Genomic DNA, 16,904 nt, shown 5'->3' with positions numbered 1-16,904 from the left:
AATCACAATTCAATTAACCAAATCTCCTCAGGGCGATTAGACTCTAGAAACATAAAACATAGAAGCTTGTTTTCTCTGGTCCTATTAATAGAGGCTGTGTAAAAACAGGGGTATTAGATTAAGAGGACTCAGAAGACACTAGTGATGCTCTCTCTGATGTGCTGCTCTACTTAGCTGCTGCTTAACAACAAAGCACATTACCCAGATTTTAGCATCACTTCACTGGCTCACAGTAAACTTCAGAACTGATGTTGAGATACTCTTAATAACATTTAAGTTCCGATCTGGACTCACACCCGAGCACATCATTGATCCTTTGACACCACACATGGTCCTCATCCACGGATTTGGTAGCCAATCTAAAATGAGGACCAAGGGTGTTCTGTTTGGGCGCCCACGCTATGAAACAAATGTCGCTCTTAAAAATATTTTTAACGATTATCTATCCTTTGAGGGATGCAGGGGGAGCTGGAGTCAATATCAGCTGACAGGCGGACTAAACCCTGGAAACGTCACCAGTGAATCATGGGGCCAGCATACAGAGACAAACAACCGCACTCACATCCACACCGGACAATTTAGAGCCTCCTAACCCCAATTTGCATGTCTTTGGACTGTGGGAGGACGCCGGAGTATCTGGAGAAAAGCCATGCAGACACAGGGAGAACATGCCAACTCCTGGGATTCAAACCAGAAACCTTCTTGCAGTGAGGCGACACTGCTAACCACCATACTGATCCCCTACAACCCATATTTTATAAATGAGGTTTTACTAAGCTTGTGGTCTGAACTTGTACTGGGCTCCATGTGGAGAGGACAATTAATTATTTCAACATCCCTATTAGTCCCCACCCTATGTGCTGTATAAACACAACTTATTATTAGCATTAAAAAGTTATTATTATGTTCAGTCGACTGGTTGTGTGATTTATTGATGAACTGAAATAGTGTGACATGGCATTACCTGTGTTTCCTCACGAGGCAGGCCTCCAAGTGCGAGCAGGGGTCTGGGTGTGGACCTCCCCTCACTGTCCACAGAGGGCGCCCTCTCACTGCCCCAGGAGTGTGAGTGCTGCAGCACGGCCTGACGCTGGGGCCTGGAGCTCGGTCCTAAGGTGCTGCCACTCATCCCCTGACTTCCCCCTCTATCTCCACTGCTCCTGCTGTCCCTGCCCGGCTCAGGTGGGGCTCCCTGGGCTGGGGTTTCTCTCAGGTGCAGGGTGTGGAGGAGACTCCTGGGGGTGTCGTACCGCGGTCTGAGCAGGCTAGGGATCTGGTAGTCCTCACTGTGCCTACCAGATGCACGTGAGCTAGACCTGGAGGGGAAAGAGCAGGCGGAGCAGGGGGAGTTAGCAGCACTGCGGTCTGGGGTGAGTGTGGACTGAAAAGGTGAAGAAGGAGGTGGAGGAGAGGGGGGAGGAGCAGTAAGAGGTGAAGAAGGAGCAGGTTGGCTAGCCACAGAGTCAATCTCCTCCCCTCCTCCTTGACTGGCCGCGTCCAGACTCCCTGTACACGAGGAGCAGCTCCCTGAGTAAGACGACTGACTGCCCGTGGCTATCCCAATGCCACTGTCCAATGAGCTCTGCCGCCCGCTGTCATGGAGACCACGAGGATGGAGCTGGGTGGAGGAGGGACGAGTCCCAGGGCCTCCCATCACAGCAGTGTAGAGCCGATCATCTGAACTGGCCAGCACTTTCAGGGTGGAGGAGCTTGACACGGTCTCACTGGACAGGTGCAGTCTTGCTAACGGCTCCACCCAGAACGGAAGTCTGCTCCCGTAGCTTGTGTCTGATTGGCTGGAGGAGGAGCTGGAGATGCTGCTGTGGTCGTCCCCGGCAACAGATGTGCTGCAGCTGTAAGTTGAGGCTGAGGAGGGCGAGAAAGTTATTGGATACTGAGGAGGTGATTCATTATTTTATGAGACACACATATTGAATTGCATTATAAACTGAATAGAAAGCTAAACAGCTGTATACATTTCATTACCATATCATTAGTATTATATAAATCATGTTATTAATTTGGCACTGGGTGCAAAGTTTTATGACCCTGTGAAATTACTTTGGTGAGGTGAGGCTCAGAGAATAACATACCTGTGCTGCTGCTGCTGCTGCTGCTGGCCAGGCTGCACTGAGACAACATGCTGAGTCTTTTCTCCAGCTCCGACGCCTCCTGGTTGATTCGTTCCTCTGCTGAAGCTGGGTTTGCACTGAGGTCTGCTGAGGACACATGCAACACACATGTAACACACAACACGCACAGACACACAAAGAGCACAACACTGTAATAGGAGCGTCAGAGTCTCAGGGACATTACTATCCAAGTTCACCGCGATATTTTTTTACATAAATCCTTAAGGTTTAATGATGGCAGCAAATACCAGAAGCCCTATTAGATATAAGGCAATGTTTATTTAGAGGTGATCTAATGCATCTAATGAGCTGTGTGGAACTTTAAATATTAAAATCTGTATAATAGAAGCTGATGTATATAATTATAGAATGGATACAAATGATATACTTAATTAAAGAAATGCAGAACTTCCAATTACCACACTAGCAGACAAACTAAACTATTAATAAAATATAGTATAGTATAACAAAATCTTCACTTAATAAATAAAAAATCCACTGCAGTTATGGTGGTATGTTTTACAACAGATTATTAGAGCCAAATTGAAGGAAAAAAATACTTGAGATTTCGAGATGTTATGAGAACAAAGTTGTGATTTGATAAGAAAAAAGTAATAATATTAACGGCTAATGTTAGAATTTAATGAAAAAATCATCAAATTAAGAGATCAAGAAACAAACATTTATAAAGAATCAGCAGCAAGAGGAACCCAGTTCCATTCATTCTGAAGCAAGAGGCTGATCTTCTAGTGTTCCCTCTCAAATTTAACACATATTTATTCTTGAAAAATGATTACTTTATTATTATTATTATTATTATATTATCAATTATGTATTATATATCATATTATTATCAATTTACTAATTTATACTCTGTACTAAAATAGAATGTCTTTACTTTACTAAACCCATGTCACGACACCAGACATGGAAACAGTTTAGTGTGTAAGTACAAATGTAAATATCAGAAGTTACAGGAGCTTCTGTTTGCATCAGCCTCGTCTTTAAGTCATCTGCCTCACGTGTGAATGTGTCTCCAAACTGTTACACCAGCTTGTAAATTTAACATCTCCCAAAGGAGGTTACAGGCACTCAACTGTCTGTTGGAAAATACATTTAGTGTAAAACCCAACCAATAACATACTTAATGCTGTGCTATATAGGGGCGGCTGTGTGTGTGTCTGTGTGTGTGTGTGTGTGTGTGTGTGGGGTGGGGGGGGTGGGGGGTTGCTATGTGAGCACATCACAGTAGGTCAGGGTGTTTGTGTGTATAGGTGTCAACAATCTACCCTCTTAGATTTCATCCTCTGGATCGCAGCAGCTAATGCAGATGCCGAGTTTCTTCACTATGCTATGTGGGGTGTCAGCTAACATTTGCTAACGTTGCTAGTCCACACTAATTATAGCTGTTTCGCAGCACTAAATGTCGGGGGGGGACAGTGGGCCCCAGAGCAGAGACACAGGTCGGCTGACAGTGGAAGAAATGTTGCAGAGGAGCTGAAGTTTTCCTTTTCAACCTGAATGCTTTGTTAGTCCAGTGGTTCTTAAACTTTTGAACTTGAAGGACCCCTTAACTGGCACTGATTAGACCACTGACCCCCACTGACCAGATTCATTTGAGGGTTTTATAACAGGGAAACACATTTCCTTTGTCCATGGTCGTCAGTGCTGCGGAGTGATAAAACTACATTAGCAGTTAGATCTCAGTGATACATACACAATGTGTTTTAGTGAGTAAAAGGGACTGTAAACAAAATGTTTCTTAGATGCCAAGAAACCTCCAGAGGGACACCTTTAAGTTTCAGGAAATATTGAGTAAATCTAGTCCTGTATAGCAGGAAATAAATAATACCACAGATACCTGACAGAAAAGTCCCAATCAATCAGTGTGATGGAAATGAATGTGAAAACTGGGTCCAGGTCAAAAATTATGGAGGACCAAAAGTGACTTATTTATTTCTGTATTTCTGTGTCCATATGCTAATGAGAAAGGCGGTCCTAACCTCGATCTCATGCAGGATTGGTCACAGGAGCGTGATGATCCAGTTCTACTACTTCTTCCTGTCAATGCTGACTGTTGTGCAGCAGTTGCTGTTTGCAGTGTTGTGTCAGTTCACACTAAAAAAGAACTAGTTCACGTTCATAGTTCATTTTTATTAGGATGATTTAGTAACAAACTTAAGATCATGTGTTGAGTTCTTAGTCGATGGTGTCTGATCATGTCTCCGTGTCGCTCCGGTTATTTTAACACTGAGTCCTGACTGTGAGCGTCGCATCTCATGTTGTACTGAGCACAACATGTTGACGAGTCATGTTTCATGATGTTTAAATGCAGCCTCATAAACTCTGGAATCAAACAAACTCTACTTCATGTACTGAAATGTCCTGATAACTAGTGATGAGTGTTTATTAGTTATAGTGAGAGCAGGTCAGAGTGGAGGAGGAAACAGAAACTCCAGCTCGATAGAAACCAACTGCAGCTTCTGCTCTGATCATGAAGCTGCTGATCACTGAGCAGATGTGACCAGAGAAACTCTGTGTTTATTTATTTATTTCCTTATTTATTTATTGAAGTATGTATTTATTTATACATTTATTTATTTATTTATACTTGAGTCATTTTTGGTCCTCCCTAAAAAATAGTCATATACAATAAAATCTTTATAGGAACTGACTCTGAAACGGTGTGAAGATAAGATAAGACAATCCTTTATTAGTCCCACAATGGGGAAATTTGGAATATTAAAGCAGCAAGAGTCAAAAATAGGCATCAGTAAGTAATATAAGCAACATGCAATACGTAAGTGTAAGGATAATAATACTTATGTGTGAGGAAATGTACAAAAATATAGAATTGAATAAAAAATAATATATACAGTGTAAAAACAAGAAATAATATGTCCAGTGTGTGAAGATGTACAGGGAAGAACAGTGGCAGCAGATAATGATTAAAATGATGATGTGAATGTGTCTACTCATATCGATCTGTTAGAGTAAAATTAAAAGAAGGAGGAAGTTGTAGGTTTTTCTGTAAGCTGACTTTAAATCTTTATTTCTTACAAGTTTGAGCTCATAAACTAAAAACAGATCCTGAGGAATATTACTGTATACACTTAACACACATTCCCACTGTGCTTGTCTCTGCGTCTATTCGAAAGTGTGATAGAGATGTCAGATCCTTGGTATGTGCCCTGTGCAACTTTCCTCTTTCCAACTGTCACTAAACCATCTGTCTCCATATTTGTGGGCTCAGAAATGCCTGTGAAATGAACTGTATGTTACAATAGCGCACAGGTCACACACAAAGGCTCGACCCCTTGATCCACACAGTGACACTTGGGGTTTTAAGCACATGCTGTTTCTGTTAGCGTGGCGCCAGACACGAATGCTAAACGTGCACACTTAACAGGTAGTAAACCTTCATCATGGAAGTCCCCAACTCACACACCAATGTGACAAATCGTCTTTTGCAAATATGGTCATGAGTTACTACTGTGTATATTTATTTTTGGGAAAGTCAACAGATTCTGTTAACAATTTGTGTGTATGTTAAGATTAAGTTTAAGTTAGGCTAAGAGTAATATACTGCCCTCTAAAGTCATATACTGTGTGTGTGTGTGTGTGTGTGTGTGTGTGTTCACCTGGCAGGGAAGGTCTGAGGCCGTGCGGGGCTCTACTGGGGGTGACACCACTGACGATGCAGTCAAACAGGAAACTGATCTGCTCTCCTTCTGAACAGGACAAGAAGAAAACTCCTGCCCCTGGAAGATGGACAAGGAGAGAGAGAAACACCGTAAAGATGAACACAGAGATAAATAAAGTTATAGAATATATATATATATAAAATATAAAAGTTAAGCTCAGTTAAAATAAGTTAAAAAGCAACTCGTCATAAAATTACATAAACAGTGTGATGGTAGAAGTAAGAAAAACTCAGTAGTAAAAGGTGAAATATGGAGTAAAATATATTTTTTGCATAAGGTCAAAAGATATTCATCAAGGCTCTGAAGGCAGCTGTAAAGGCTTGGATGTTCTTTGAGTCAGCAGCAACCTTTTCTTCTAAGGGTTACATAAGACATCTATCAATTCACCACTATCTCGCCTATTAAGCCCACACAGAGGTAGAAGTCTGTGAAAAACACAAGACCTGCAAAAAAAAAATAAAACGAATGAAACGTCAAAATGTCACATGGAGACATTGAAAAGACAGCCACGATGTCAGGCCTTACTCAGGGCTTTGGTAAAATCATCTTTGTTCTTATGGAACTGAGTTAGCTGATAGACAAAGAGAAAAACAGCTGAGGAGCAGAAAAGCTGGTCGGTAATGCCGGTCAGCAAAAAGTTTTGTTTGAATGTGAAATTGAAGTAACAAGTTTGAAGTTTTATTTAAGCATTGAAAAGTGCAGCAGTTGTTTATTTACTATATAGATGCTTTCAGATGTGCACTCAGCCCCACAGCTCCTCCACAGTTTCTGCGGATATGTGAACGGAAACACCTCCATCTGGCCTCCTAGTATAAGTCCAGAGGAGTGGATGTGAGAACACAGCTGGACAACCCCCGCTGGATTCACTAGAAATGATTGCTGATGCTTCCTGATGCTTCTAGCATGACAGACACATAAATGAAAGGGCAGCGAATCTCGCACTACTTTGTGCAGATGTGAAACTGCTGAGAAAGTTCCAATTTAATGACAAGGTACCCAATTCTCTGGAGGTCCTCCGCAGATGTCTGAAAACAGCTTGAGGTTATATTTAATAGAAAAATTGTGAAGAGTAATCCAAAGGCTAACACAACAACACATGATGCTTCAGTTAACATCAGTGAATATTACATCACTTCCATTGAACATTTTAATTACTTCCTTGAACTACGTGCGTATTCAGGGCTTTTTTCTTTCAGAGGTCTGGCTTGAATCCTCACTGAGCTTTAATGTAATGGATGTTTTACGATACTTCCTTGAGTCAGTGGAATGCTGTTTATCAGTTCACGTTCTTTTAGTTTTGTTTTTAGTCTCCACCAACTCCTGAGGCAGAAGGCTATATGCTAGAGGCTTTACTCTGTTATCTATCAAGACTGTAGCTTTTTCCACTCTTTACTTTTTATCTGGTGTCAACAAACATCATCAGAGGTCTTGTGAAGCTTTTTTCCTTCACTTTCATTTTTGGTATAATTTCTTAGTCTTTATGGGGAACTGTCAGTGTGACCTTTTAAACAAACGAGGCATGTTCTGGCATTTTAAAACTCTCTCAGAAGCCTCTGTCATACTGCTTTTTTATTTGCCATGAACACCAAATTGATGGGCTTCATTTATTTCTCATAAATATGGTGGACTCAGGTCTTATTTTCTTAACCATTGAAGCAGTTGCACATTGTACTGATGATAGAAAGAAACAGCTTTTCAGTCAGATTACAGCTTACATTCCAACTTTCTGACCACTTGTGACCTATATTTATCTGAGTTTTTACCTTCAACTCCTGCTTTCAGACATTAAGCAATGTAAAGGAGACATTGCTTAATGTCTGAAAGCACACGCTTGATGACTTGGCCAGATCGTAAGACAAAACACTTGCTGTTTGTAGGATTTCATAGTAGCGATTCCAGAGGCTGAGGTATTTTTGGGCAGATAGGCCTTTAGTCGGGAATGTCCCTGTGATTGTTGGAAGGGGTGAGTTGGGTCTCAAATCGAATCCATGGTGTGCACCAGCCCTTAATAAGAGTTAACAGGTAACATCTGAATAGGCCTGGGACGATAACACATTTTGCTGGACGATATATTGTCATACGAATTATTGCCGGTAAACGATATTATTGTCAACATGATAATATATCATAATAATGCACACCCTTTCAAAGACAATAAACTTTTATTTCTCAGTGTTTTTTACCTTTTGCGATGTAGTGAACTTCCCTTTCAATGAGCGCACTCCATTTTGCTCTGCTCCGTTTATATTGACTTCGTCGACCGAACGCCTCAGTGAGTGTGGACTGTCGGGACGAAGGCTCTGCATCTCGAGCTGCACTTTGTTTCCCAGCTGGGAACACTGGGTCGGGTGGTTGTGCTTCAGGTGGCATGCAACTTTGTTGTGTTGCCTTTTTTTGTTGCCACCACTTTTGAACTGGCTCGTCCGTGTTAACGGGCTCACCTTGCTCATTCGGCTTGGAGCCGAAACCTTCCCACACCGGGGCTGTGGCGTTTGGCTTTACAATCATCTTTCCTCCTCGCGGTGCTCCGCACGACGCTCACTCGCTGCACTCTGTGTGTGTAGCATGTGTGGCTAATGCTAGCGGCCCCGCCTCCCCCCACAGAGACAAAGAGGCTGGATGACTGACAAGAGGGTTCACTCCGTTCATTCCGCAACCAACGCCCCCAGGTGCTGAGACCGAGCACAGAGTGAACCCTCTTGTCATCCGGCCTGCTTGGAGGCGAGAGACGAGGGGAACAAACACGCGTGCACATGGCGATATATCGAGGCCGGCAAAATTATCGAGTTCATTTTAATTTATCGTGCGATTAATTGATTTATTGATTATCGGCCCAGGCCTATATCTGAATAAACTACTTAACAACATACCGCACTTATAATCAATGACATGGAGGTCATGAATCAGAGTTGGGAGGATCTCTATTCTGTCTTAAAGGTCAGAGACATTTAGCCCTCTGTGAAATATTCACACCTTGATGTCAGACGAAAGTTGCTGAGTTTGCATTTTAATTTGTACTGACAGAGAATCTGGATAAAATGTTGTCAAACATGACACGTTTCAGCATCGTAAAAAGCACCCAAGAGAAACACTGTCACACATACACTTGCACAGTTGGGTACCACGATGTGATGTGTGCGTTCATGCTCATAGTGGATCACTGAAAGATAGCTGACATTGCATGTCAGCTTAAATTGCTTTTATCTGGATCACATGGCACTGACAGCCATCCGAACGCTGCAGAGGATCATTTATTACTGTGTCTGCAGTGTGTGTGTGTGTGTGTGTGTGTGTGTCCAACACCTGATAAGCCAGAAAATATCCATCCAGCTAAGACCCAGGCTCTGCTCCAAGCCTCAATTGCAGAGGCTGATGGCATAATTATCACATGGAATGACAGCAGGAGCACTGATATCACTGATATCACTGATATCACTGACTATACTATGCTATAGATCTTCTCATCAAACCTGCAGCCAGAAACTGAATCGTCCAGCTTTCACAGTGCAGCTGCAGCAGAGAGCAGTGCATCAGTGCAGAGTGAAAAGGTCTGCTCTGCGATTTGGTCAAATAAAAAGGCCTCATGGGAAATTAGGCAGCTGAGCGGGTGTTTTAAAGTACAAAGCTCTACTGTTATAATTATTCTGCACTGTGCATTTGCACATCTTGCCCTCTTCATGCTCTGACACTCGGCTACACACATGCTCTGCAGCTTTGTACTTTTCAAGCATGTTAACCATGATGTTAACACATGAGTGTTGTTAGAGCAGACAGATTGCCTTTGCTGGGGTTTGTTCACTTTAAACACATCAGTGTGTGGGTTCCTATGTATTCTAATCTGTTTGCAGGGTTTATCTATATTACATATGTGATACTTTCAAAAATCAATGATGACAACATCACTGGTTGCAGCCCAAAAAAATAATCAGGATTATATGAGTCGTTTTCTAGGGTTAATATCCATTAGCCTTTTTGCTGACCACAAAAAAACATAATAACCCTCAAAATTGATATTTTAACTCATATGAGGAGAATCACTTGTGGATCTGTCCACATTAATAATGACTCTGTTGGCCTGACGATGAGCCAGTATGCATAATAAAAGTCAATACAAATTGCAGAGCTAAATGGAAAGTAGCCATTACTAAAGCTATTATTTACTCTAGTGCTTTCCTGCTTGCACATATGAAAATGTTAGCTGCAAAAGCCCATTATAAAAAAACTGGGTGAGAAGCCAAAATCGAAAAGGCTACGCTTGAATGGATTTCACTATTGTTGTTGTTGGCTGACCGGCCCTGTGGTAAACGGAAAAACCAAATCAGTGCCAACAGGAAAATGAGTTGGTGTGTGTTCGAGTGTACGAATGGCTGACACAAAATGGAAATGGACTCAAAGTTTGTTTGTTGATGCTCAACAGAAAGAGTGCTGTGGGTGAATAAAATGACAGCATGGGGGTGTCATGTGTCATACGTGTTCAACAAATACAAATAAACATGTAAAAATGTAAACTAACACTCCGCTTTACCTTGCACTCATGCAAGGAATGTCACTTGCCAATATGACTCTCGCATCTCTCTTTCTGTCACTCTCCGTTTCATGCAGCCATGCCAAGAGGGCCTCACTCTATTGCCCCTGTGGCTGCTGGGTAATATCCAGATGAGGTGAGTGAGAAGACTGCAATTGGCCATGTAGCCATCAGCTACTTCATGATTGGCTGAGTGGCCACTACAGGAGGAGGCTGGTATTTATAGATGCGGCTCACCAGAGCAGTGAAACCAGAGCCTCTGGACCTCATGGTTATTCCTGTAGGAGCCATGTGTCTGCTTGGGCACACACACACACACACACACACACAGGAACTCATAAACTTTCTCTGAACACTGGTACATCTCTAAAGCTTTTAGTGAGAATGTAGTATCGTATGAAATATATTATGTACTATAAAGGAGAACTGACACCGAATATTTCCTATGTTCCTTAAAACCATAGCTACAGCTGCCATGGGCAGGTTAGTTATTAAATTCCCAGATAACGTACAAAGGTGTCCCATTCAACACACACACACACACATACACACACACACTCACACTCACACACCAAAACATAAACTGTGTCTCATTCTTTACATTCATGTCGGCATCAGCTGGACATTCAGAAGATACCTCAACCCTGTCACACACACGTGCAGTATTATTTGGTGGGCATACATACAGGGTTCATACATAGAAAGTCGTCTCTTACATGGAGACAGTCACTGTACAAACGCCTGCAATAACTCACATATTAATAAATGATCTCCCATTAATCATCCCATGACCCCTAAGATGTATCTGCTGTCCCTGAATGTGTAGTTTAAACCTCGAGCAGCTCCAAACAGTACACATCGTATATAATATTATATAATACAAACCAGTCACAAGGGCCAAACCAGAACTATTACTTTGATATTTAAAAATAAATTTTGCTGCTGATTAAAGAAGAACCCTAAACAAACTGCTGGACATCATGGACCACCCCCTGCACAGCACAGTGACAGAGGACTATGTTCAGACAGACTGAGGAGGTCTTTCATCCCCATTCGACTGTACATCTCCTCTCAGATATGACAAAATGAGTGTGATTGACGGATTAACCATGTCACTAGGCTGCCAGACTGTCACCATTACAATCAATCTATCTATCTATCTATCTATCTATCTATTTATCTATCTGTCTATCTATCTATCTATCTATCTATCTATCTATCTATCTATCTATCTATCTATCTATCTATCTATCTATCTATCTATCTATCTATCTATCTATCTATTTATCTATCTATCTATCTATCTATCTATCTATTTGATACTTTACTTCATCAGAAAGTGTTTCTCTATTACTTTTACTCGAGTAAAGAGTCTGAATGTTTCTTCCAGCCGTGTTGGAAAGTGGCCTTTAGACGACTTTGCTGCAGTGACTGTGTATCGCACGGGTCAAGTTTCTGGACCAGTAAGTTCTGAGTTATTTCATCCTCAGTTAGTTTTACATTGAACCTCAGTCTCTGGTGGCTGGTGGATTACTTGACCCTTCTGTTGTGTCCTTCAACCTGCAGCTTCTACTTGAGTTACTTAGATTCCTATAACCCTGAGAGAAGATGTATGAGGATATTTGTAGCCTTCGTTTCATACAGGAAACAAGCAAGTAGCCTGATTCTTCATTGAGTAAGCAAACCAACATTTTTGTATTCCACTTTCAAAAATCCACTTTTCAAAAATCCAACATGTCTGCTGCCTTTGGTAAATACTGAGAGCTATAGTTCAAATAAGCTCCTTGAATCTGAACAACTCACATCACAACAAAACAGTCAGGTACTGCACATATTGTCATCTTCAACTGCATTTGTCAAATTGTTGCCTTGATGGTTTCAGACTGTTTATGTAACATCACACAGTAAGAAAATAAAAAGGAATCCATCAGTAACTCACAGTATCCACAGCGAGTCCCCCCCTCAAACACGAAGCCATTAGGCACAGCACCATAGCGCCGCAACGCCGACAACTTCCAGTGGCCAATGACGACAGGAGGGAGACCTCTAGTGAGGACCAATAGGTTGTTGCACAGGTGGAGGGAGGCGGGACCACTTTCCAGTTTGGTACCAGGTTCAACGTTGACACTGAATCTGTGGACTGAAAGAGAGAGAGATGGGAATGAGAGTGTGTGTGTGTGTGTGTGTGTGTGTGTGTGTGTGTGTGTGTGTGTGTGTGTGTGTGTGTGTGTGTGTGTCTTGAAGACAACTCAAATATCATCGATCATGAAGCACATCATGTGTAAAGAAGAATAAGTCACGTTAAAGTTTTAAATAGTTCACCTGAAACTGAAATTTAAATGATCCAGTGTGCTGTGGAACAGTTATTGTTAAACTGATAAAATGTTCTGAGGGGAGATAAGATTGCACGATATATTCACAGAGATGGAGAAACAGAACGTTTGTGGGTAATATAATTAAGAGAAAGGATGGAGCCTTGAAAATAAAGGATTTTTGGAGGAGGACGAAGAATCACCTGTTGAGAACGTTGTTTGGAAATATAAGTACTGACATTACTGTCCAAAGCTGCATAAGAAATGACTACAGCCACTGAAATTAGGCTCAGGCTGTTCAAATAAGACTCATGTTGGTTGAGACCATTTCACGATGAGACTAGTGAGGAGCTTTGGACAGGTAGATATTTGTGATAACTTCAAGGCTGTGCTATTTGACGTGGGTAGGTTTAAAAGTTCAGATGAAAGATTACACTGAACTTTTTAAACAGCTCTTCCAAACTTTCTTCCTGTGCAGGAGAAATCTCAAGAGCAACAGAAAACTAACACGATAATAAATAAGGTCCTTAATATTGTAGGACATTAATTCATTTTTAAAAAATCTTGCATTAGTCTTTGAAATCTCCAAACTTCACTTTATATAGAATGTGAGTCAGTGTTTAATGTGTAAACCTCATATTTCCTCCTGTTCCCCTCAGATCACCTCTTTCCACTGACATAAAGGTTGTGATGTGGAAACAGCAGATTGAGAAACATTACAGATTGTATCTGTGTCATTTCTCTGATCTGATCGCCAACAGTGACCTTCACTGGCTCCTACATCAGCTTCACAAGAGTCAGTGGATGATCAACAAGCCAATCACGTTACATTTGAGAATATTTACCTGATCACTTAAAAGCTTCTAATTACAGTTTATAGCTGAGAAAGTAATAATCTACTACAGCAAGATCATCATATCCACTTATCACAGGGGAAGACATGCTTATTTATTGATTAATAACACTGAGTCCATTAAATCTGGAGTTCGTGCTGAGAATTGTCAAGTCTCCAGACTCATGCTCTGCTCTGATTTAGAACCAATGAAGTGTAAAATAAAACAAGTGTAATCTAATCTATATTCTATTCACTCATTTACAACCACTCAGTGTTTTAAATGAGGTTAATAGCCTAGTCAGAAATTACAGGTTTCATAATACAGACCACCCTGAGGAGGGGGACTGATTTCACTCAAGAAATATTTAATTGCATTAAACTTGCCCTTGATTGGATTAATATTTTAAATATTTAATTTGAGTCAATCATTCATCAATGAAATGGCTCTTACTGAGCAGGTTGCTGGTCCCGATGCTGCTGGTTATACAGTTCTCTGGGATCCCTGCTGACACATGCTGCAGACACACAGACTAACCTGATCAAATCAAATTAGGATTAAAGTCTCCCTCCTTCACAGAGGTTATATTTTCATTGACATTTGTTTGTCAGATATTTAGCAGGGTTACATAAACACTACGGAACTTTGTGGAAGTATATTATTATTATATTTTAGGTCAGGGAAGATCTGGAAGACATGGAGCAGATTTCTACATTTTCTAGAAGAATTCATGGATCTCAATGAAATAAAGCCGACATGTTTAGGGGACTGATGCAGTTTCAAATAAAAATCCAGATCTAGTGAATCTAAACAGTTGGGCCTTGGTGGAGGTATGCACTATAATAAGTACCATTCTAGTGAACCAGCACATTAATCCTTTGCACATAACATCCTTGGAACAGTTTCTCAGCTTTGCAACATCCACACAATATCATAGCACTCACCTTCTCCCAGGCTGTAGCGGACATGGGCGTCCCAGGCCAGCAGGGCGTCTCTGCTGTTGAAGCCCAGAACCAACGCCCTCGCCAGGCAGAGGATGGTGAGAGTGTAGGACACACCGTCATAGCCGGGCCCCGGCTCTACTCCGCAGATCCCCTGAAGGAGAAGATTTTATTTTTTTACCAAAAACATCTTGTCATCCTAAATTGAGGTCGGGTGGATTTGACCCACATTAAATTCTGATGTCAGGCGTGTGGATCGTTTTCCAGCCCCAGGAAGACAAACTGAAACTGAAGGACAACAACACAAGGTTCTCTCAGATATCAGACTGAGCTCTGTGGAAAGAAAGTTGGACTCATGAATGTTTCAGGGGGGTACTGGCCCCAGCTGAAATCTGACTGGTCCCTGAAGGGCCCCTGTCCTTGTCACTTACGAATAAGACAAACAATAAATATGACAGCTTGTTAAGAATTGTTGTTTCTAAGCATTTTTGAGGAACACAATGTGCTTGAACAAGACACAATTTTCAAAATATATTCAGTGATGAGTGGTTTTGAATCAAAGCTGTAGAGAAAACATTAAACAAGGAATAACTTAAATGGAATAACTTAAATGTGCAACTCACTGAATCAGGAAGTGTGCGTGGGTTTTGGACATATAATTTGCCCCTATGTGCAAATTGTGGCCCCTGATCTTTGTTCGTTTGGAACTGTTCATAGTCTCACATATGAAAGTACTGGTTACAAGAGCTAATTCACATTACAGCTAACAAATGTTGCCCCCCCACACACCCACAGTCTAACGACAACAGTAGAAAGCCTGATGTGTAGTATGAGACGCAGCGCCACTACAGAGCTGAAAAAATAACTTCCACCAGTGCCCGAGCAAGAGATTAGAGGCAGTGAGCCTTTGGTGCGCTGCAGCTGAACATACCTCCAGCGTCACATTGAGCCTCTCCTTGTGGCCGCTGGCCTTCCCCTTCTTCTTCTCCTTGTACACGAGCAGCGACAGACAGTCTGAGACGGACAAACACACGAGCGATGAGCTGTAAAAACTGACAGGCTTAAAAGTCCATTTTGTGATTAATAGGAGAATGTGGAATAACAAGTGTCACTTTTTTGGGTAATCCTTCCTGTGTGATTGCCAGCGTTTATGGCACAGCTGTCATAATAACAAACCCTATAACAATGATCCACTGGCACAGCTGATGATGAAAGTCAAGCCGCAAATACACACACACACACACAGTCGCTCCATGGCTCCATGACTTCAGAGGATATTAAGTTGACTTACATTGATTTCCTGGAAACTTCCATACCATACCTAAACCTAACCCTAACCCTAACCCTAGACCTAACCTTAATCTAAACCTCTGCCCTTACCTTAACCTAAATCTAGACCTAAATTGAACCTTAAAATATGTCTTCAAATGAAATTATTTATATTATGCGGACTTGACAAGTCCCTATAATGTGAGTGTGTAAACAGATTTGGGTCCCCACAACATGATTAATACCTGGGCACACACACACACACACACACACAGACACACACACACACACTAGAATACTTGATTATTCCCATCACAGTTTCTCCAAGGACACACACAGAAGCAGTAGCCAACAGCATGAGCCATATGTTCATGTATTCTGAGACTCATTCCTCACATCACATCATCTCAAGTGAAACTCAATTCAGATTAAGAGACGAGCAGTTCTCTTCCTCCACAAAGCTTGTTTAATGAAGGAAACTTTATTCAACTCTGACGTTGTCACAGTTCATGAGCTTAGTTTGAGGTTTTTCAAATAATTAACCTTCAACCAAAGTGGCACTGAAAACCCCTCAGCATTAAACATCCAGACTCTTAATTTGAAAGGGGACAACAGACAACACGCACGTTTTGTCTGCAGCCTTTAAAGGTGATTATGAACTCAGGTTTACTTTCATTCAGTCGATCCGTTCAGCTGCGTAAAGTGTTCTGGCGCTATTACGCGCTCCCGTGGCGCACAGCCAGGAGCTTAATTGACACTTTGTAATTAGTTGAACAGCTAGAAATGAGCAGGAGATTAACGCTGACCGTCACAAATGAATGAATCCACGTTTGCACCGTTGAGAAGATGAGCACAGATGACAATTTAAACACGATGAGAACTGATTCGAAAAAAGCAGGAGAGGTTTGGCACGTATACCTGCGACCGGAGAGGGCTTCCGAATCACGACCCAGCGAGTCTTCCACTGTGGAGAAGTTCAGCAGAAACATTCAATCACAACATGTTCCTCTGGACAGACTGTGGCAAGATGTTTCCAAGTTTAAAACAAGAGAGAAAATGGTGGAATTCACCTTTTTTCCGTCTCTAAACTTGACTTGTCCCTCCGCGACAACTGTATCCGTCATCTTCTGTCATGGTTCCGAGCAGGTGTGTGTGTGTGTGTGTGTGTGTGTGTGTGTGTGTGTGTGT

The 16,904-nt window shown here is 41.7% G+C and overlaps 1 protein-coding gene across 6 annotated transcripts in view; it reads right to left on the bottom strand.

The window, feature by feature from the left end:
- LOC109627612 (protein Dok-7-like) overlaps positions 1 to 16,904 on the bottom strand; it is a 23,562-nt gene extending 6,658 nt beyond the window's left edge. The window contains exons 1-9 of one of the 6 annotated variants that reach the window (XM_020084277.2): positions 16,788 to 16,880; positions 16,635 to 16,682; positions 15,379 to 15,461; positions 14,677 to 14,735; positions 14,451 to 14,601; positions 12,301 to 12,501; positions 5,774 to 5,893; positions 2,094 to 2,219; positions 965 to 1,866 (exon numbers count right to left, since the gene is read on the bottom strand). In XM_020084277.2, coding sequence (XP_019939836.2) covers positions 965 to 1,866; positions 2,094 to 2,219; positions 5,774 to 5,893; positions 12,301 to 12,501; positions 14,451 to 14,601; positions 14,677 to 14,735; positions 15,379 to 15,461; positions 16,635 to 16,682; positions 16,788 to 16,840 — 1,743 coding nt within the window. In that variant the 5' untranslated portion in view covers positions 16,841 to 16,880. Of the gene's footprint in view, positions 1 to 964; positions 1,867 to 2,093; positions 2,220 to 5,773; positions 5,894 to 8,019; positions 8,270 to 12,300; positions 12,502 to 14,450; positions 14,602 to 14,676; positions 14,736 to 15,378; positions 15,462 to 16,634; positions 16,683 to 16,786 lie in introns of those variants that run through there. The other 5 variants (XM_069529880.1, XM_020084276.2, XM_020084275.2 and 2 more) reach the window with 5 other exon arrangements.

This window comes from Paralichthys olivaceus, chromosome 8 (assembly GCF_024713975.1).
Source record: "Paralichthys olivaceus isolate ysfri-2021 chromosome 8, ASM2471397v2, whole genome shotgun sequence".
NCBI lineage: Eukaryota > Metazoa > Chordata > Actinopteri > Pleuronectiformes > Paralichthyidae > Paralichthys > Paralichthys olivaceus.
The sequence above is the reverse complement of the archived record's forward strand: the minus strand, read 5'-3'. Positions and strand labels throughout refer to the sequence as shown.